This window comes from Cygnus atratus, chromosome 3 (genome assembly GCF_013377495.2).
Source record: "Cygnus atratus isolate AKBS03 ecotype Queensland, Australia chromosome 3, CAtr_DNAZoo_HiC_assembly, whole genome shotgun sequence".
Taxonomy (NCBI): Eukaryota; Metazoa; Chordata; class Aves; order Anseriformes; family Anatidae; genus Cygnus; species Cygnus atratus.
The window spans coordinates 89,129,542-89,152,724 of NC_066364.1; the positions used below are offsets into that span (position 1 = coordinate 89,129,542).

Genomic DNA, 23,183 nt, shown 5'->3' on the forward strand with positions numbered 1-23,183 from the left:
GAACATTCCTTCTCTTCTTTTTTATGATTTGTCTATTCTCGACAATAGATATTTTATTTTATTTTATTTCCAAATTGATTGCAGGTTCTGATCGAGAGTCAACAGATGAGGAAAGAAGCTGATGATTCAGGTCCACTGACTGAACTAGAGCACTGGAAATGTATGTCCGCTAAATTTAATTTCCTTATTGAGCAGATCAAAGGACCCAACTGCAAAGCTGTCATTAATATTCTCAATGTTGCGCATTCTAAACTATTGAAGGTAATTTTTTTTTCTTTTTATATTGGTTTTGACTATAGTGGACAAAACTTGCAGTATTTTTATTTTTTTTTCATTGCATTTAAGAGAGATTTCCTGAGGAGAATTAAGAGGAGGAAAAGTTAAGTATGGTGCTAGTGTGCTTAATATATTGAGAGAAAGAAGAAGATATTATTAGAGATCTAGACAAAAAAAAAAATCATTAATGAAAAAGTAACTTACATGCTGGTTTTGACAGTGCCTTTAAAATTCAATTTACTAAGGTTTGCTTCTGGAACATCAGTGCAAGCTAAAGTAAATAGTTCACTATATATAAAGTTTTTTCACAGTAATGTTTTTCCTCTAGATGTGGCAAGAGCTAGATGCCAGAATAACAGATGCAGCAAATGAATCAAAAGATAATGTGAAATATTTATACACACTTGAGAAAGTTTGTCAACCACTTTATAATTATGACCTTGTAAGTATGCCTTTTGTTATTCTTTAAGCATAGTTTAGATATTTACATAGAATGTCCATAAGACAAACTTCAGGGCAAAAGAAGACTTCTGTGTATTTGCTTAAAATTTTTCTAAACATCTGTCAAACTAAGTGTTAAATTAAAACATTTTATTACGTATTACACAGTAAAATATTTAAAAGTATGTATTTTATCAGTAAAAAATACATGTGATTGCCTAGTTAGTCCTGCTGCCAATATTATTTTTAAATGAGCTGAAATATACATATTTTATAGTGCAATAATCTCAAAATATGTATCTAATTGAAAATTCCGTATGTCAATGAATAATCACACAGCTGTAATCAAAATAACAACATTTCAATTATATAAAAAATGATGAAACCTAATGAGGTCCCAAATGCTTCTCTCAGGGTAATACGATATTTTGGGGTTGAAAATGATATTAATTGCTTTTATTTGTAGAAGTAACAGTTAGTGAGAACTTAAATGAAAGATTGTCCATGTAGACTATTCAGCCCTAATTCAAAGTAAAATTTTAATATTTAATACTTATTGTTATAACAGGTATATGTTTCTAAAGGTTTTTGCAGAATAGGGTGGAAGGAGGAAATAGCCTAGGAAAAATTGTTTGTTCCACCTTGTTTTCCAGTCCTCTCTGTTTTGATCCTATATGCCTCCTGTCTGCTTTCAGGGAGTGTTGCTTTTTTTTTTTCTGAATTTATGGCAGTTTAGGATCCTACTTCAAAGTTTTAACTGAGGGGAAGCAAAAAGACCGTGATGATATATGATATAGAGTTGATAGTGGATGGAATAGAAGAAATGAGGACTCTAATACTAAGCAGTTTATCTTCAGTCCTTCAGTCTATCACTAGAGGGCGCCAGGTACCAGGGAATAAAAGTCATAGTCAAGTGTGTACCAGACGAGCTATTTAATAGGAATTGATACAATACTTTTTTTAATCTTAAATAAATATATTTGTGGGCAGAAACCCAGTAAAGAGTTTATTAGTTTACTATTAGGGGATAATGAACTTAATTCTTTGTTTAATCTGGAACACTTTGGATAAGTCTGAATTTGTTTCATCTCTTGGGGCGTTGCTCCGGAGACCAAGATCATTTAGGGAGGGTTTTCTATTGTATCCAACTTAAAAAATAATAACATCCGAGCTGAATATGCTCTCTTTTAAAAAGAACTGCATTATGGATTGAATTGAATTTAATATCTAATACTTAAAATACATTAAATATTAGAAGATTAGGCATAGAATAGTTACAGATTTGATATTCAGCGTGTGCATAAAACATGGTATTTGGTGTATTCAATGTCACATATCTGTAGCTGAAGGAGACTACAACTATCTGAAAATTTAGAATGAGTGTTTAATTCAGGGCTTTGAATTAGAGAAGTCTCTATACAGGCCAGTATCGAAGGTTTTCTTTTTCATCAAGGAAGATGAAAAAGACACTTTTCTCCCATGTGTGGATGCCTGCTACGTCTGTCCCCAGTATTAGTGTGTTTATTTCGAATTTGCAGGCCAAATTTAATTCCTGGATCTTGGCTTCTCTGTTAAGTAGTGACAGTCAAACTTACTTGCTCTTGATGTTCTGAATTGCAGCTCTGATAAGTTCCTAAAGAGGTTTTCAGCTATTTTAGAGTTAAATGGCTGAGCCAGACAAAACTGAAATTTTAATTTAATCCTCTAGTACAGTGTTTGTGATATCATTGTGATGTGCCACTGGTGCTACTTCTTCAAGCCTTGGAGAAATTGCAAGCAAGAGTTCAGCCTTTAGGGTATCTTGTGCAGGTGTGCAATGAAGGCTTCCTCCAACACTGGAACCATCAGTCATCCTTTGGCCAAAGTGCGTTATGCTCTGGTTCCTTTGGAGAGACTTTGGAGAAGGTTGTATTTAAAAGATCCTGGCTAAACACTCATCTTCTTTCCTTACCTCTTGTGGTCTACAGAACTGAACTTTCCTAGGCCTGTGGCATTATGTTACCATTGTATTAGCTTGTCTCTTATTTGTTTAGACCAGTTGTTTGGTGACAAGGAAATCCTTGTCAACATTATTCAAGTAAAATGCTAGAAAGTCATGCCATCTACCTCTCTTCTAGCAACCTTCTGTTCAGCAGCTTTGGTTTCATTGCTGAATTCCTTGGTGTGGCTTTACTCTTGCTCACAGGATCTTTTGGTTGGGGACATTGTTCTGCTCTTAACAATCCCTGCAGCACTAGAAGAGATGGAAATTCTGCACAAACTAGCATTTGCCCTGAGGGCTGGCACCTGAAGTACACTGCTTCTATAGCTTTGCATCCCTTCTTTGAACCTGACTTTGTCTGCATCATCATCCACATGCTGGGAGATGCAGTCATTGAAGTTTGCCCTGTTCAGCAGCATGATGAGATGAATCTTCTTCCTTACGCTTTATCAGAGTATGGTGTCTCCACCAGAATGAGTTTGCAGTGGCACAGATACCAGCGTGCAACATTTTTCACTAGTATAGGGGTACTTAAAATGTCAGTTCTGGGCCTGTCTTTTTCTTTTCCGAAGTAGCACATGATCCCAGAGCTTTCTGGTTTTATAGTTAAAAGGTAGGTATCTTGTGCTGTTTCTTGACATTGAACCAAACAATCCTATTGTCTTTAGTATAAATTATCTTTTTAGTCTGTGCAGGGTTGATCATCTGTCCCAGTCCTCTTCCTGCACCTACCTTTTTGGTGGATGTGCCTTCTTTTACTTTGTGAGGAAGCTGAGGCCTACCCTCAGGATTTTCCAAATTCATACGAGATCTTCTTGCCTAATTTAGAATAGACCACTTATAGTGGTGAGTTCTCCCCCCCCCCCTTTTTTTTTTCTTTTTTCCTGTCACTCAAGACTGAAGGAATTAAGGAACTTTTGCTATTTGCATACCTCTTAAGATATTTGTGTATTTAAGTACTAAGGCTCTTAAGTAACTATCCTCAATATTTGAATAATATATTGGTTTCCTGGTTTTGGCTGGGATAGAGTTAATTTTTTTTTTCATAGTAGATGGTATAATGCTGTGTTTTAGACTTACGAGGAAAATAACATTGATGATACACCAATGCTTTTAACTGTTAAGCGGCGTAGTGCTTATATACTAAGTCAAAGACTTTTCGGCTTCTCACACTGCTCTGCCAACAAGGAGGCTGGGGGGGCACAAGAAGCTTCTGGGGGATACAGCCAGGACAACTGACACAAACTGACTAACAGGATATTCTGTACCATGAGTATGGAATTGTTGAGTACCAATAAAAGCTGGGGGAGTTGGCTGGATGGACTACCATTGCTCGAGGACTGGTTAAGCATTGGTCAGCTGATAGTGAGCAATTGCATCGTGTATCACTTGTTTTGTGTATTTTTCCCCCTTTTCTTTCCTATTAAACTGTCTTTATCTCAACCCACAAGTTTTAACATCCAGTCCCCCACCATTTTCACTGTCAAGGGAGTGAGTGAAAAGCTGTGTCATGCTTAGCTGCCTGCCAGGTCAAACCACAACAATTGGAGATGATTTTTAAACTGCATTTTTTGGTTGTTTTTCTCAGTGTCACTATATAATGAAATTTCATATCTTCATGAAGGAACTACAAATAATTTGCTTCTAGTCTTGACTCATGACTGAAGAATTTTATGGACATAAAGAAATCTTTTTAGACACTCCTTAAGGAGATACTATTCCTCAAGTGGTACCATATGCTTTGGATGCTTTCCATGTTTTTAGCAAAGTAACTTTTTTTTGAACTAAGCCTTCTTTAGTAGTGATTAGTTGACAAATGTGAAGGTCTTGTACAGTAACCTCTCTTACAAGACAGTGTCTCATGTAACATGACATATATTGCATTTATAAGAACATCTTGGGGCTATTTGATATTTGCTTGGTAATTACAATTTCTCTACAATTTCTGGATATTGGAACCATAGAATGGTTTGGATTGGAAGGGACTTTAAAGGGAAACCTGGTTTCAACCCCCCTGCCATGGCCAGGGACACCTTCCACCAGACCAGGTTGCCCAAAGCCTCATCCAGCCTGACCTTGAACACCTCCAGGGATGGGGCATCCACAGCTTCTCTGGGCAACCTGTGCCAGTGCCTCACCACCCTCTGAGGGAAAAATTACTTCCTAATGACTAACTTAAACCTACCCTCTTTTAGTTTAAAGTCATTACCCCTTGTCTCATCACTACACTCCTTGACAAAGAGTCCCTCCCCAGCTTTCCTGTAGCCCCCTTTAGGTACTGGAAGGCCACTATGAGGTCTCCCCACAGCCTTCTCTTCTCCAGGCTGAACAACCCTAACACCCTCAGCCGGTCTTCATAGGAGAGGTGCTTCAGCCCCCTGGTCAACATTGTGGCGTTCCTCTGGACTTGTTTTAATATACCAGGGACCCTTTAATGAATCATTGTGTTTTTGTTTTTTTTTTTACTTTTTTTTTTTTTACAAAGTACTTTGGAAGTATTTGAATTGCAGAACACTTGTAATGTCGTGGTTTAATGATATGAACAACAATTTCATGAAATGTGTAGGATCTAGGTATTCCATATGATTGACACTCATTAGTAAAATGAGAATTTTGTCAGTTACTTCTGACTTCTGTGAGTCATGCAAATTTATTGAGCTTAATTAGCCTTTTTGAGATTTTTGTGGTAAGATATAATGACATTTTGAAGATTGGTTAATATGATTTAGGCAAAAATGAAATTTAGATATTGTCAATGTAATAAATACAGTTGCTAAGAATAGAAAGTAAAGTTTTTCTCAAAACTCTAAGGAATCTATGACACGCGGAATACCAAACTTGATAAATGCTATACGGATGATTCACAGTGTTTCAAGATATTACAATACCTCTGAAAGAATGACATCATTGTTTATAAAGGTAAATATATTAAGTTTAATATTCATTATTAAAAACATATGATTTTTCTCTGAAAAAAAGCATATTTTTTAAATTAGTAGGACACTTGCTAAAAACTGGTAACATAGTGCCCGTCATTAAGAGAAAAGAAGAGAAGTATGTTGATCAAGAGAGGACTGAACTTGGAGTAGAGACTTGTCTGTTGGAAGGAACTTTGTTATTCAGCAAAATTAAATTTTCTTACCTTCTTGACAAATGATCTGTTATGATCTGTTGTTCTCTAAATCACCGCATTCCCCAAAATTCTCTTATTATCAGCCTTGGAGACTTAATTAAGCAGATGGCCCTCAGTCTGACTGTGTTATTCCTCAAAAAGATACGAAAGACAAAAGTTCCCTGTTTTTAGAAGCAAGTCATACTTGAAAAGTTAACTGAATCTCAGGTTATAAACTCTTACACATTAAACAGAAAATTAAGACCAGCTAGATAATTACACTGTCTAGCTGGCAAAATCCAGGTATTCACTGTAGGAAAAGATGGTTTGTGTAATAGTTTTAGAACAAAGAAATTCTTCATAACTAAAATACACTGTATGTATCTGCAATCTGAAAAGGCTACGAATCAGTCTTCTAGGAACCTGCAGAAAGAAAAGTTTATCTGAAGGTGTTATCCTTGGCTCTCATTTTCACAAAAGGAAATGGATGTGCAATTTTACTTTCTCCCTTTTTGGAAATATGTTTGTTCTCATAATAACTCTCTCTTTTTTTTTTTTTTTTTTTTTCCTCTATACAGTAGGTTACCAGCTTCTGGCACTCTCTCATTCATGTTAGGTTTCTGTTAGTAGTCCATATCTAATTCTGAAGAACAAACAAGTTATAATACTGAATTTTCATTCTAACTGAAGTTCAGAATCCTCTTAAATGTGGAGTTGTCATAAACATGGAGTTTCCTAGTTTCTTTCATTCTTAATTTCAGTTTGAATGAAAGGCAGAACTCCCATAAATATGGTGTTTTCATACGTCTTTTACACATTGGGCTATGATATCGTACAGTGTTAATGGTTATTGCCCAGTTGGCAAACTTGACTTTAGTCTCCTTATCTTTTCCTGTAGCTTTCAAAACGGAGCTGATGAGTGATTTTTTTCTTTTCTTTTCTCTCAAAAGGACAGGATTTGGAAGCAAAGAAACAAAAACACACTAGATCTAAAATTTTGAATCTGATCATTCTCTTTTGGGCAAATGAAAATGAGAAGTTAGTGCTTCATCTACAATGCTATATCACTGATTAAAGTGCTTAAAAGGTGTAAGCTACAGATCCCACATTTTCACCTTGGGTCAGCTGTTCACACAATATAAAACTGTTACTCTTTTTGAATCCATTTGAATCTATTTGGTTTTTCTGTTAGCCTCCAGTAAGCATATAGGAGAAATTCGTAGTAGACCATCATAACTTCTCTCTTTTTTCTTTTTTTCCCAATATAAAATAGCAATTAGAACACTGCAGGATTTAGTATAAAGTTTTGTCACAATACAATTTGAACTAGAACATTAAGAAATATATGTCTTTTTTGAGGCTATGTGTATCCATGGTTGAGGCTGTTTTCCATATATCAGATATTAGGTATGAATTATGCAACAATATTTGTATTTGCCTCTTCAGTAGGGTGTGGGTTTTTTTTTTTTTTTTTTTTTACATTTTTGTATGTTGGCACTTGATAATGTCTGTTACTTAATGGTCAAAAAGATTGAACATTTCACTGTAGAGGCTAGTTTACAGACAAGCTGGTTACATGAAACTGTGCTATGATGTAGCAAGAAGTAATTGCATTTTGAGCTAAGCATTTTTCACCAAAGCTCAAGTGGCTTAACTGTCCACCTTAGTGAGTGCTTCCATTTAAAGATCATCAGAGGGGATACTGGAGGTCCTACCTACAGCCTCACCAGTAATTGTGTTACAGTGTGAGGCTGCTTGCAGTGGTTCAGTTTTCAGTCTTTATTTTTAAGGATTCTTAAGACATGCTTACAATACTCAAGCATGAGTAGGAGAACTAATTTGAATTGTTCACAATATTTAGCAGACAGAAAAGATTGTCTACCTGCAGCTGTTCTCCAAGATGTGTTTTCTTTGTCTGCACTCATTCCTGTTCTCCTCTCTCTTTGTGTTATTATAAAACTTTGGACTTCAGTGGTTGAGAAGTAGGAGTGTATTCTCCCCTTTTCTTATTCATAGGAGACTGAGGCAAAGACATGCTGCTAAGATAGATTTTTTTTTTTTTTAAATGGCAGCATTTAAATAAGTGTGCGTTACAAAGTGTGAAGATGACAATGTAAGTGAAGAATAGTTAGGGTTAAATAACTTCTCCCTGTTCTTGTGTGATTGGTGATATTCTGTTTTTATGTATTGCTCTGCTTATAAATTACGTGTACTCATAAATACTTCTTGGGACTTGAGTACACTTCTGGGAAAGTTTTAAGACTTCTGTGGGATTTTTGTCCCATGTATTACTTACATTATTTAGCCACTATTATTCCCATATGTAAAATTTATTCAAACTCTGATAATACTAATATATGCATGTGGAAATTTTGTCAGATTTTGTGAAACAGGAGAATTTCCATGTAAGCTTGAGACCTATTTGTTTTCATTTGTTTGCTCTAGGTTACAAATCAAATGGTCACGACATGTAGAGCATATATTACAGATGGTGGCTTTTCTCGTGTATGGGAGCAGAAGATACCAATAGTCATCGGAAAAATTAAGGTTTGTGTTTCAGGATTTTTGTTATTTACCTGTTAAAGCTTTTGATTACCTATTGATATGCACAAGGAAGCACATACTTTCTTGAACTTACTTGTGCATTTCAATATGTATCAATCATTTCACACTTCTTTGCTAATACATTTCATGCTTCTTTAAGAATTTCCCCATTTCTTATCCCACTGACATTTGTTGAAATTAGAATGGCTTCGTTTTCATCAATGTGGTCTGTCACTGATCTTGGAAGTAGCATCTTCACCATATTTGCGAACATGGAATTTCGTTATCCTGCATAACCCACCTTCTTCCATCCTGAGGATTACTGATATGGTACCATTTTCCTTTACTGTAGGAATCTGGTATTTGAATAGACATCCCTATGTTTTTTACAGTAATTCCTTCCAATAACAGACTTCTTTGTCCATAAAGGTTCAACGCTAAGAGTCCTCCTCCTTACCAGCTTATGGTGATATATGAAGAACAAATTAAGCACATGGAATGTGCCATGACAAAATACCTCTAGCCGTGGGGTTACTGACTCTGTTTGTACCTTCTCCTTTAGAAGACCTCAGCTACTGACTTACTGCCTTACACAGAAAGGCGTATGTATTGGGTTTACATGGCAAGGTTTTGGTAGTTGTGGGAAGATGAAGGGGTGGCCTCTGTGAGAAGAGACCAGAAGCTGTCCTGTATTGGATAGAGCGAGTTCCAGCTGGATCAAAAAGGGACCTGCTACTGGCCAAAGCTGAGCCAATGAATGATACTGGTTGCACCTCTGTGATAACATATTTAAGAAAGGATTGAAAACGTGTGGCAGCTGTGTGAGGCAGAGAAAGAAGAAAAAGTAAGTGAAAAAACTGTACAGACACTAAGGTCAGTGCAGAAGGAGGGAGAGGAGGTGTTCCAGGTGCCAGAGCAGAGATTTCCCTGCAGTCCATGGAGAAGACTATGGTGATGCAGATTGTCCCCTGCAGTCCATGGAAGATCAAAGTGGGGGAGATACAGTGCAGATATCCACACTGCAGCCCATGGAGGAGCCCATGTGGGAGCAGGCTCCTGGCAGGAACTGCTGACCACAGGGGAAGCGTGCTGGCACAGTCTGTTCCTAAAGGACTGCACCCTGTGGAATTCACCCATGCTGGAGCAGTTCTTGAACTGCAGCCAGTGGGAGGCCCAGCTCTGTGCAGTTTGTGAAGGACTGTTTTCGCATGGGAGGGACCCCACGATGGAGCGGGGGAAGAGCATGAAGAGGAAGAAGTGGCAGAGACAAAGTGTTATGACTGTCTTTTGTGCAGTTGTATGTCAATATGCTGCAAGTGTTTGCTACGAATATTAAAAGAAAAACTTTGTACATAAGCCATTACTGCCTGTTGACTGAAGCTGGATTCCATGATAATTACCCACTAAAAGTGGATTTGGATTCTCTAATCTCTTACACGTGAGCATACCATAATGATTATGATATTTATTTCTTCGCTTTTTAGGAGTGCATGTTCCTATTGAAAGAATATCAGAAATGCTTTCATGAAACAAAGCAAGAGATTTTGGAAACTCTAGGAGAAAAGTCATTTGAAGTATCAGAAATGTACATTTTTGGAAAGTCTGAAGCTTTTTGTAGGAGATTAGAAAAAGTGAGTATACTGTATGCTGTCAATATCAGTGGAGAAATAGGGTTCCTCCAGAGAACATTTCACAAGGTGGACTCAACTATATATGCTCTTAATCAACCTGTGAAGGAGCTTTTTACTTTTTATTGAGAGCAACTATGCACTTCCATAGAGTAAGTCATGGCAATATTTTAGGCAATTACCCTGCAATGTCCTATTGAATTTGCCAGTTTATCTCTGTTAATTAGGTGAATTCTCTCCATACTAATCTAGATGTACATTATGATTTTCAGAAGATAAAAATTATTTGAAAAATATCACACCTTATCTTATTTGAATCATAAACTAAGTCATTAAAAACTCCTCTTACTGCTGACCAAATTCTGCAGATGATTCTGCTGCTTGCTGTGGTCTTAACATTTAGCTAGCTAACTTAACTGAAAGGATTTTAAACTAGCATTCACAGAGTTTGCATGGAAAAGATTATAGGTGCTCCTAGGTGCAGAATAAAGTCAGACAAGGGATAAAAGATAACTGGGCAGTCATCACAAGGTAGGAATTCTGTGATTCTTTGATGTTTTCCTTATCATGTGATGTATACATGTTAATCAATATGATTGTGGGTGTTTTGTGTGTGTTTTTTTTTTAATTCAGTGAAATCTTATGTCACTAGTATGTGTATGTCATGTTTGAACTATTTTTCCATATTACCCTATTCAACATAACAGTGACATACAAAAAGAAACCCTTTTCCATCAAGAAAAATGAAGATGGTTTTACATTGTATTTTGTTATGTTGAGAACTGATGTTGAAAACTGAGCTAGCTATGCTTGTTGAAGACATTTGACTTAAAAACGTGGAAGCAATACTTTTCTGAATACAGTAGTTAAATTGAAGGGACTGGCTGTTGTTTAGATTATTTTCCCCTGGTTTTAGTTAATACAGGAAGTAACAAATTATTTCTTATGAGTATGAACATAACTTCTATATTTTAGATTACAGAGATGATAACTATAGTACAAACTTTTGGTGCACTGAGTATGTCTACTATTGAAGGGATAGATATTATGGCAATAAAATTCAAAAATATCTACCAAAGTGTTCAAAAGAAACAATATGACATCCTTGATCCACGAAAAACAGAATTTGATGTGGATTTTGTGGACTTCATGGCAAAAGTTGAAGCTTTACAGGTAAGTAATAATGCTGTCTGTAACTCACTTGAGGAATGATCTCATCATTGCTTACTCTGTATCTCCCTGAATGTCAATGAAATTTTGGACTGTGAAGAGAGCACATTATTATTTTTGTGCTTTCAGAAGTTATAATGATATTTTACTTAACTCTTAAATTGTTTGGCCTTGAACATATTTAAAGATCCCTACCTTCTGGAACATATATATTTTCCAATAATATTGAAATAATTCCCCACTTTCCAATCATTATACATAAATAATTCCCAAATTTACGTATGTGCCTTAACTTAGTGGGGATTCGTGTCTAGCCATGGCCCTGTCTGGGAAGAGAAGCACCCACTGTGTTCCAGAGACCAAGTGGAAAAGTATTGGAACTCTTAATTCATAAAGCATCTCAAGAGGATGTATGTCTTCACAGCAAGTAGAACAGAAATAGTCTGTAGTTGTCTGGAGGGAGGCGCTCTCCACTCCTTCTTCCAAAGGAAGCTGTAAGATATATCATACAGCCCTTACTGAAATTCTATCATTTTGCAGCCAAAATGACAAAAATTCTGAGATCTAAGAGAATGATCTAGATGGAGGTAATTTATTAGGCTGGAGGCACATGGTTAGATTTTGCGTGAGCAAAGCTGCTGTTTTTAATACACTGTTTTTGCTAAATATTCATTGTTCTTTGCTAAACTGTTTGGTGATTTAAGAGATTGCTTGACTGACACTAGCTATTTACTTTATTAAGCATAGACCAGTGAAGGCTGCTGTTTTGTGTTTTAAGCAGTAACATTTTTAAATAGCATTATGTTAAGAAATTATCAGATGTAAAAATATTACAAAATAACTAGAAAAACTATACTAAATTGCATATCCTTTAGGTACAGATACAGACATTTATGCGTACATGTTTTGGGAGAATTTTGTCTTCACAGCATGCACTCCAGTTACTTCAAAGGTATTGGCAATTAAGCTTTAAAATATTTTAAAGCAACTTGAAATTACTGATTAGCACTATTTAAATAACCTGTCTAATTTTAGAGAAAAGGGTCTAATAAGAATGTTTTCACTATTGGTGTTATGAACGATGCAATGTCTTTTAGCTTTCTAGTACTAATCAATATACTCTTATGTTTCTTCTTCATTATGGTTTATTTTGTACATACCAAAAGTTACTAAAACAAATCAAAGAAAAATATAAATAAATGAAGCCAGGGCATAACTTTTCAACTTGCTCAAAATAAACAAAAAAATAAATATTACACAGATTGAGAAGCATTTCCTAGATATGTGCTGCTTTCATTTTATATAGTTTATGTACCCAAAATGGAAGGGAGAAGAAAAAACATGTGTTTTGGAAATGTCACTATAGGTACTCATTTTTAATACAGGTTTCAAAATCTGAGAATGCCGTGCCTTCAAGAAGAAATAGTACGTACAGTTTCTTGTATTCTTCAACATTATGTAGCAGAACTTGAAGCTACTAAAAAGGTATTTTATTTCTTTGCAGTAAATTCAAAGCATTTCAAAATAAGAATAAATATTTTAATATGCATAATTTTTATTTATTGTTCCTATTTCACAAACTGATTGTAAATGCTGAAGTTATAATTCAGCTTTCCTGTTAGAGGGAACACACCTGAGTGTGTCGGCAAATGACATACGTGCTCTTTCAGGCAAATCTGTTATAACACAAATTTTAATTTTAAAGCAAAATCCTTGATGTTATTACTTCAGCAAGTAAATAATATGTTCTCTACTGACAAGCGTTCATCACTTGTATATAGTTTTTGTTTTGTTATTATATGAGGCCTCTGCAGTTAATTAGCCATTTACATATGGCTATTATCTAAAGCTGCAACAGTATGAAATAGGATGTTTTGGTTTGTGGTTTTATGGTTTGTGTAGTGTAATGTGACTGTGGTGTAAATGCAAATTAACTTCTGGGCACTGTTCACATCATCTGACTTTTAAACATTTGGAGAGGAATTCATGTAACGTGATTTTATATGTCCGCAAAGTAAACACCTAAGTCTGAACTTGACATCCGTATTCCCTTTCTACTCAAGAAAAAAAGTTCCTTCTGGAGTCAATTCATCTGATCTATTTCATATGCTAATTTGGAGACTAAAATAAATCACTTGAAATGGCCATTTTTCTTCAGTGAGAATAAAGGAAATCTAGAAAACCAGACTAATGTAAATATTTTTTGAGATGATTAACATTAGTCAGACAACTGACACATGTTTACATGAGGTGACAAGTCTCTGTAAACTCTGCACTTACTAGAAGATATTGGATTCCTCCAGACAGTGACTTAAAAATGTACCCTAACATAGCTGCTCTGAACCACTTTTGACAGTGTAGTTTCCCTATCTACTAACTGTGTACAACGTCCTGAATCTCCAATTGATGTCTTAGTTTGATGAAGATATTTTCAGCAGCACTGACTGTTTAAGAAATCACTGCCTCCACCACTGACTGCTTTTTTTTTCCAGTCAAAAAAAAAAAAAAAAAGAAAAAAAAAAAGATGTTTTCTGAGGGCTTTTCATCCAGATTAGTTCTTCTGTTAAGTTCACCATGAAGCTACTTGCATATTTTTGTTGGCAGCATGCAGGCGACAGTATTAGGGGTAAGAAGTGGTGCCAGGAAGTGAAGAGAGTAGTGGTTGCTTAAGCAGTATGTCTGTGTAATCACTGCATCAGTTTGTGTGCCTAAATTTAAGTGGGTATAAATATTCCTCTTTTATCTGTTGAAGAAGCTGTCACCAATAAACTGGCTAGATATAACAATTTATTGGATGTTATTGGATTACCTTTTATCTTTTCTAAACAAATTTGATAGAAATAACTTGCTTTAAAAGTACAAATAATTTGCCAATGCAAATTTAATATGTGATTCCAGGGCAAATTTTGCTTGACTGCAATGCAGGCATTCAGTGAGCAGAGCCTCCTTTTTTCTCAGGTTATGCACAGCTAACAGCATGGATTGTGCACCAAGAAGTCTCTACATGCAGATCAATGAGAACTTAGTAGAAAATAGCAAATGTTAGCTATTAGTCAGATGCATACATCTGAAGAATATCTTGACATTTTTACTCATGTAAAATCTCTGTTAACAATACAGGTTAGGCCATTTCTGTGGGCAATTCCCAAGGAGGAAAAGCCGCAGCAAGGCTTTTCAGACTTCTTGACATAGCTTTTCTTTCACAGAAGGTGGCTCCACAGCTGTGCTATACCAGGCTTGGCCTTGAACACTGGTTGCTCAGCTCCTAGGTTTGCAAAGCCTTTAGGTGTGCTTGGGGCTCTCTCATGAGTAAGATGAGTTAAGAAACAGTGTAGAAAGAAGACAGGAGATAATCATAACAATGGTATCAATGGGTTCATCTCCAAAGAGTATCATGTTGTCAACTATTAATTTTTTCTCTGTGGAGTGTCATGTCACTCCATACAAATTTAATCTGGGGGGAAGAAGAAATTGTGGTAGTGGAGAAAAAAAAAGTTTAACATTTTCACCAGTTTCATTTCTTTGATTCATGTGGTTAGTGATATTGTTCTTATTGCAGCTTTACCAAATTCAGAAAGATGACCCTCCTCTTGCTCGAAACATGCCACCTGTTGCAGGAAAGATACTGTGGGTGAGACAGCTCTTTAGGAGGATAAATGAACCAATAGACTATTTTCATGTAAGTTGATGTGAGGAAAAATTAAGTATTGTTTGTAACCATGATCTTACTTCAGTAGAGTGACCATACTGTTTCTGCTTATGATGTAGTCACTTCTCATATGCTGGGCAACCTCTTTATTTGTATGTGAATTGCTATTTCAAACACATACGCTCCACAATAACCACTATTGTGCATCCAAGTGTTTCTTTGACTTATTTCTGCACTAGCACACCAAGCTGGAAATATGCACTGACTTGATCTGTGTTCACACCACCCAAAGAAATGTCTCACCATTCCAGCCAGTTGTGGATTTCTGCTTCTGTTTATAATGGAGCAGACTAAGGCCTGTAAATAAGGCTTACTTACGTTCTGTATTTTAACTGAGTGCCCACCCTTCTGTTCCTCTAGTCATATAGGATTCTCTATGGAGAATCGTGTCTATTTACTAAGTGGAACTATACCATTAGGAATAGCTTAAGGCATGAATGTGGACTGTCTGACATCTTGGAATTGTCAAGTGTGTATATTCTGGTACCTAAATCTACTCCAACGAAAATAGACGTAAGTATCAGTACTGATTACAAAAGGAGATTCTTTTTTTCTTTCAAAAGGAGATTTTTTTTTTTCTTTCAAAAGGAGATATTTTTTTTCTTTCAAAAGAAGATTATTTTTTTTCTTTCAAAAGGAGATTTTTAGTTACTATTCATTTTTGATTTGAACTGAGCATCCATTTCATTGGTAATTACATGTGTGTAACACAGTATAATAAAGTAATTGCGTTATATATATACTATTAATTACTCTACAAGTTCCTGTTGACTTCACTGTCCTATAAATTTGATTAATAAATAACATTTTAAATAATTCTGTAACTGTAATTTGTAATAACTTAAATAATGTATAGTCAGTAGCTAAATTGAGGAAAAACCCAAATAGGATGTATTTCTTTTGATATGGTATTAGTTGGAATGTTCTGTGTTTTACTAGAAAAATTCAAGTATCTTGACAAGTCCAGAAGGTAAAGCAGTTATTCGATTATACAACAGAATTGCCTATGTATTGGTGGAATTTGAGGTAGTCTATCATAACATGTGGATGAAAGAAATTTCACAATTACAATATCGTAAGTAATTGAATATGTAATTGTCTTCTTCTAACTGTTATTGAATGTTAAGATGATGCAAATCAGATAATTTTTAAGCCTTATTTATCCTTAAAATGTGCAAATTAGATCAGGTTATGTTCTAATAAGCAGGCCTGATAATGCAAATCTGTGTCCCTGTCTGTCCTTGAAACTTGGTTTTGATGCAGAGGATTGAAGTTTTGGTACAGTGTTTGACAGATAACTGGAAGAAATGCACTGAAACAAATTTAAGGCCCACAGTAGTTCATTTTTGAGTAATTCGTATGTACCATTGAAGAATTCTTTCTGTTTTCTTTCCGCTGTAACAATTTATATAGTTATAATATATAGTATAGAGTATCACGATCCCTTTCAGGACAAGTATTACTTTATGGCTAGGAAAAAAAATTGTTAACCAAGTTCTAGCATTTTAAGATTAAATGGGAGTTGAAGATGATTTTTTGTTTGTTTTTTTTTTTTTTTAATAGATTTTTCATGGAAGTTGTAGACACTTCTTAGTTTTAAATCTGCAAGTAGATCCATAACAACAAAATTGTAACAGTGTCATCAGAGAGTTAACAAAGATTTTAGTTTAGTGTTTATGCTTCTAATTTAGTTTGGTATTTTTGAAATATCGCTATTTAAGCATTCATCCTCTGAACAAATTCCCGTAAGATACTGAGCAGCTCTTATATGTTTTATGTTTCTGAGTCCTTAGAAAATGATGTTGATAATTTTGTAACTCAATCTAAATATATATATATACCAAAAATAATACTGGAACCAAGGCTTGTTTGGCTTACAAAGAGAGAGGTTATATGGCAGAAAACAAATATAGTGAAATTCAGCTGTATATTTTCTTTAACTGAAAACAGTATAAAACAATGTTGCAAGTAACCAAAAATTTAATCACTATATAATAATGTTAAAAATCTGTATTCCATGATAAGTTATATAGCCAAAACAATAATTTGTCTTAGTTGCTGACATAAAAATGTCTTTGCAGCCTTACAAGCTACAGTACTTGTGCGTCATCCTAAAACTGGGAAGTTCCTGGTTAATTTTGATCCTCAAATTCCAGAGATTGTCCGAGAGACCAAATGTATGATAAAGTTGGGCTTGGAAGTACCAGAGCAAGCCAAAAAGATAGTAAAATTAGAAAATAACTTGAAGTCAAACAAGTTGCATTTAGAGGTAAATTAAAAATTATCATGATTACTTTGGGAGAAAAAAAGATTGTTTTTCTAAGGTTAATCTTGTTGATCCTTGTTCTCCTTTAAATTTTACTTTTATCAATTATGCGGATAGATTAAGATGAACCAGATGAAGAATTGTACCTTTTCCTTAGATCATTACCAGTGTTTGGGAATATGTAGATTTACACAAGAATTTAGCAGCTAATGCATCCTCAAGCAAGAGATGTGAAGTATTTGTTTAAAAATCAAAACAAAAACTTGTTAGCCAAGGTGAATGTTAAAGCTGGGTATAAAGTAGTTTAAGGGAAGTTTGTAGAATGGACAGGTGGACATAGAGAATCTCATTTTAAAAACCTGTAGTAACTGTAGTGTGTGCTATTCCATACTTAAAGTAGAAGCATTTATATTTCTCATACCTTGTGGTGTGTTAAATGTGTTCTGGTACTGAAACAATTAAAGCCATCCAAAATACATTCACTCTTTGAAAATCAGTAAAGAACAGTTTTACACTGCTTCTGAGAAGTAAAGATTGGAATTCCCTTTTTGGAAGATATGGTGAGCCACACAATTATCAAGAACTTCACAGACTGTGCCAGAGAAGTCAGATTTCTTCTATCTGTTGTAGCATTTGCCACAGATTTTTCAAGAAGCTTGTATTTTAGGGGTTAGGTATACTGTGTAAGATTTTGAGTGGATTCTCTCTGTTTTTTGTTGTCGTTGTTTGTTTTTATATGTGTATGTATGTAAGACAAAAGACAAGAGGACATTTTGAAACTGAGTTTATATGTGACTTGAATTATCTAAAGCATTTAATAGTTTCAAGAGGGTATGGTCACTCTAGCCCAATCTGCCTTGAGCTCTAGAGAAAGGCCATACTTTGTTGCCTATGGACTGGGAATATGCTGTATGAAGGCTGCTTTTATTCTTAGTGGGTAGCATGATACAGCTCTATTACCTTCCAGAAACTGTGTACGTAGGTATATAATATCAGTGTAAAATACTAAACATTTTTCAAAAGTAGTTCTGTACTGTGTTCTTTGTATTTTTTTTTTTTTGTGATGATTTTTTTATATAACAGTATGTTTGCATCAGTAAAGAAAGCAGGTAAGATACTCTTCTTGATACTACCCTTTCCTATTAATTAACAGGGTCTTCTTCAATGCTATGAAGATTTATGTCAAGAAACACGAACCATTTTTGTAAATCTAATGGCACCAAAAATGCAGAAGGTTGGTATTGCTAAATGCACTTCAATACACTTCAGAAGAAGCGTGAGTAATTTAATAATAGTTTATAATTTTAAAACACTTAATGGATCTGTATGTTATGGACTTAATGAGTTTTACTAATAACTTTAAGACCAAACATTTGCTCTTTGTATCCCACATATAATGCTCAAATAATGTGTATTAGAGTAGAATAATCTTAATGTCTTTGAGATATAAACCCAGTGGAACAAAGAATATGGACTTTGTGGGTGTATTTATCTACACAAGTCTCTACCTTTGACATGGAAGTAAATTATCAATTATCTCAGATTATAGGTTTTCACAGGAAATTACGTATTTCATTTAGCTCAAATACTAAAAGATACTATCCAGAAGAGCAGGAAGAGGAAGATCTTTGCTGAGCATGTACATTTTACAGTTATGGACAGAGGCTGTAGCATGCCCTACCCCTTCTCATCCAGTATTGCATAAATTTCCTTGACATTTTTCTTGAAAATTTAAAAACTTCCTTACAAAACTTATACAACTCTCTCTCATCAGTGACATCAGTGATTCTAATAACAATGGTATTTGTTTTAAATTACATTTCTACTTTTTTTTTTCTTTTTAATCTATGAAATAAATGTTTTTATGCTTAGATGGAAGCTGTGTTGAGGCAAGGACTTACCATGTTGACTTGGTCATCTGTGACACTGGACAGTTTCTTTCAAGAATCTGATGAAGTTCTGAATATGTTTAAACAGTTTTTGAAAAAGGTATACTTTTGATGACTACCTAAATTAAATGCTAGTTTAGAAAAATTGCTCCAAGTAAACTGCTATTCATATTGCAAATCAGTCTGGGTTTACCTCTTGAAATATGTAGAAATTTTGCTTGCTTTTTAAAGTATCTGTTTTGTTTCATAGAATCATAGAATATCCCGAGTTGGAAGGGACCCATAACGATCATCAAGTCCAAATCCTGGCACCGCACAGGTCTGCCCAAAAGTTTAGACCATGTGACTAAGTGCACAGTCCAATCTCTTCTTAAATTCAGACAGGCTTGGTGCAGTGACTACTTCACTGGGGAGCCTGTTCCAGTGTGCAACCACCCTCTCAGTGAAGAACCTCTTCCTGATGTCCAGCCTAAACTTCCCCTGCCTCAGCTTAACACCGTTCCCACGGGTCCTGTCACTGGTGATAACGGAGAATAGGTCATCTGCCTCTCCACTCCCTCTTGTGAGGAAGTTGTAGACTGCGATGAGGTCCCCCCTCAGCCTCCTCTTCTCCAGGCTGAACAGGCCCAGTGACCTCAGCCGCTCCTCATACGTCTTACCCTCTAGGCCCTTCACCATCTTCGTTGCCCTCCTCTGGACACTCTCCAACAGTTTAATGTCCTTTTTGTCCTGTGGTGCCCAGAACTGCACACAGTACTCAAGGTGAGGCCGCACCAGCGCAGAGTAGAGCAGGACAATCACTTCCCTCGACCAACTAGCAATGCCGTGCTGGATGCACCCCAGGGTGCAGTTGGCCCTCCTGGCTGCCAGGGCACACTGCTGGCTCATATTCAACTTGCTGTCAACCACAACCCCCAGATCCCTCTCTGCAGGGCTGCTCTCCAGCATCTCATTGCCCAGTCTGTACGTATAGCCAGGGTTGCCCCGTCCCAGGTGCAGGACCCGGCACTTGCTTTTGTTAAACTTCATGTGGTTGGTGATCGCCCAGCTCTCCAATCTGTCCAGATCTCTCTGCAAGGCCTTTCCACCCTCATCCGAGTCCACAACTCCTCCAAGTTTGGTGTCGTCGGCAAATTTGCTCAAAACACCTTCTAGTCCTACATCCAAATCATTTATAAAAACATTGAAGAGGACTGGCCCTAAAATGGAGCCTTGAGGGACCCCACTAGTGACCATCCGCCAGCCAGATGTGGCCCCATTTACCACAACCCTTTGAGCCCTGCCCGTCAGCCAATTGTTCACCCATCGTACGATGTTTTTGTTTAGCTGTATGCTGGACATTTTGTCCAGTAGGATCCTATGGGAAACCGTGTCAAAAGCTTTGCTCAAGTCCAAAAAGATCACATCAGCTGCTTTCCCTTGGTCGACTAGATGGGTGATCTTATCATAAAAGGAAATCAAATTTGTTAGGCAGGACCTACCCCTCATGAACCCATGTTGGCTGGGACCAATGACTGCATTGTCCCCCAGGTGCGCTTCAATAACTTCAAGGATCATCCTCTCCATAATTTTACCAGGCACTGACGTGAAACTGACAGGCCTGTAATTGCTAGGGTCTTCTTTCTTACCCTTCTTGAAAATTGGCACAACATTTGCCAGCTTCCAGTCCAATGGAACCTCACCAGATTCCCAAGATCGTTGAAAAATAATTGAGAGAGGTCCCGCGATGACATCTGCCAGCTCTTTAAGCACCCTGGGATGAATCCCATCCAGACCCATGGACTTGTATGGATCCAGGTGGAGCAGCAAATCCCGCACACGTTCAGGGTCAGTTGGGAGTTTGTCATTCCCACCATCATGGTCCTCCAGTTCAGGGTACCCTGGGTCCTGAAGCCCATCATCAGCGTTGAATACAGAGGCGAAGAAGGCATTAAACGTCTCTGCTTTGCCTATGTCATTGTCTGTGGGGAGACCCTCCCCATCTAGTAGCGGACCTATGTTTTCTTTGGTTCTCCTTTTTCTGTTCACATATCTAAAAAAACCTTTTTTATTGTCTCCCACAGACATGGCCAGCTTCAACTCTAGTTGGGCTTTGGCCACACGAATTTTCTCCCTACGAACACGAAACATGAACAGCATCCCTATATTCCTTTGTTTGTTTGTTTGTTTTTAAGAATGATGTACTCAGTGATTCTCTCCAATGATTACCCTCATATGTTTGATCTTTGCTTCTGTTCTTGCAGTACAATATATTTCCACCTGTTGTCCTCTTGTTCTGTGACTATCACTCTGATTTTCAACTTCTGCTTCTTTCTTGAGCACTTGGCCATGAGTGCAGTTGCCTGGAAGATACCTCCATGCAAAGGTTATCCACTGGAGAAATTTTTAATGTTAACTGTATTCATAGCAGACATTCTGTGAAATTGTCTTCTCATTGTACAGTCCACAAAATAATGAATGGAAGCAAGCTTTTTCCCTCACATTTCTCTGCATGCTGACTGAGTCTGTGCTTTTTTCCTGTCTTAGTGATTGACACAGTTTGAGTTCTTCTGATTACATTAACATGCTTGAGGAACTGGTGGTTCTCAGGCTCCTACTTCTCCGTGATATTCAGATCGTATTTCTTGCCTGATTATTGAACTGTATAGCTATGATCTTTCTTACTTATATTATAAACTGTGTTTTCTGTGGTAGAAAATTTCTGGTGGGTGTATCCAGTTCTCTTTCTGTATGGCAGAAAAACAATTGAAATCTACTGCTTGGTTTGCTAAAGCTGGAAAAAAGATTGATTGTGTAAGAAATTAATGATTGCGAGCCTGAGTATATCTGAAATAACCAGGTATTTTGTAGATACTCTCTATTTTCCCTAAATATGTAGGTTGTATATATTTCACATTTTTTAGCCCTCCCATATCAAAACAAAAAGATGTAAACTTGGTTAGACCTTTGTTTGCTGTGGATGAAGTATTGCAAACAAATAGAGGAAATGTGTTATAAAACAAAGGCTTGGGTGATATGTTGAAAAACAAGAGGATATTACAGATATGGAATCTTTCAGGTAAAAAGTTAAAAATTGGACAGAAATCAGTTTTATTTGAAATCTGTCATGGCAACTGAATTCTAAAAATACTGTAAATTGGAATCAAAAGCCTAGTGAAAAGCTATGTTGACTACAAGCTGGAGAAGCTTGTGGCCCCCTTCTCTTAAAACTAGAATCATGGCCAGCAAGATCATGAACAAGAAGCTAATCATCCTATATTAGCATAGCTTGTTTTACTAGTCTTGATCTAGTAGCAGTGTAGCCTGTATAATTCCCATGGTTTGGGGTGTAACTTACTGTTACTGCCTGTCTTTTTAAAACTTGTTAAAATAGCAAGGGTGCTTCAGGAATCTTTCCTTTATCATGGCCATGAATTCCTCTATAAGTCAAGCACAGGTAACATCATGGAGGAAAAGTTCTCACCTATTCCAGCAATTTCTGAACTTTAAGGACAGAAGAAAAACAAATTTAAAGAAGCTACTTTTAAGTCTCAGGGCCACTTTCTGATGATGTTCTTAGGGCACAGGAGGTAGTTCTTTGCATATTTGCTTATTAATCTACTCTCCAAAACTGACCAGCTCAAAGAGCTGTCAATGGAAACTCATGCAGAAATTAAATCATTGCTGTTATGCTGCAGAAGTAGTCTTAGCTAGTCCTGTCTGCAGACGAATTTCAAAATATAATGCTGATAACTAGAAATCTGTGAATAAAGAGGTGGAAACACACTTTCTCTAAAGATTTCACTTTCTCCAGGATTCATTTGTCTGATTCCCAACATGGAACCAGCAGATCTTATGAATTACAAGATTTTGTTTTTAATGAACTGTCTGAAATGAAACTGTGCACAGTAATAATCCTTTTAAAACTGTGTTATCAAAGTGCGTAGGATTTAAATACATACACTCCTAGCAACCTAGTTTTGTTTTCTATGGCAATAGTAAACTTATTATTTCCAGACTTATCTATCTATTCTTTTTCATATTTCAGATTGTCTGCAGTGAACATGTTAACAAAGGCTGAACTTTTTTGTTGGGTACTCATCTCCCTAAATTCTATCTGTACATAATAGAGGATAATTCACAGTAAACCAGACGATATTTAGCCACTGTAAATATCACCTAAGTTAC

The 23,183-nt window shown here is 36.2% G+C and overlaps 1 protein-coding gene across 1 annotated transcript in view; it reads left to right on the forward strand.

Annotated features, from left to right (window-relative positions):
• Positions 1-23,183, forward strand: part of DNAH8 (dynein axonemal heavy chain 8) — a 132,252-nt gene that overhangs the window by 2,562 nt on the left and 106,507 nt on the right. Inside the window, exons 4-16 of the mRNA XM_035558510.2 lie at positions 85-261; positions 605-718; positions 5,510-5,617; positions 8,256-8,357; positions 9,839-9,985; positions 10,958-11,155; positions 12,028-12,104; positions 12,538-12,637; positions 14,712-14,831; positions 15,801-15,936; positions 16,943-17,130; positions 18,281-18,361; positions 19,000-19,116. Coding sequence (XP_035414403.1) covers positions 85-261; positions 605-718; positions 5,510-5,617; positions 8,256-8,357; positions 9,839-9,985; positions 10,958-11,155; positions 12,028-12,104; positions 12,538-12,637; positions 14,712-14,831; positions 15,801-15,936; positions 16,943-17,130; positions 18,281-18,361; positions 19,000-19,116 — 1,665 coding nt within the window. The remainder of the gene's footprint in view (positions 1-84; positions 262-604; positions 719-5,509; positions 5,618-8,255; positions 8,358-9,838; positions 9,986-10,957; positions 11,156-12,027; positions 12,105-12,537; positions 12,638-14,711; positions 14,832-15,800; positions 15,937-16,942; positions 17,131-18,280; positions 18,362-18,999; positions 19,117-23,183) is intronic.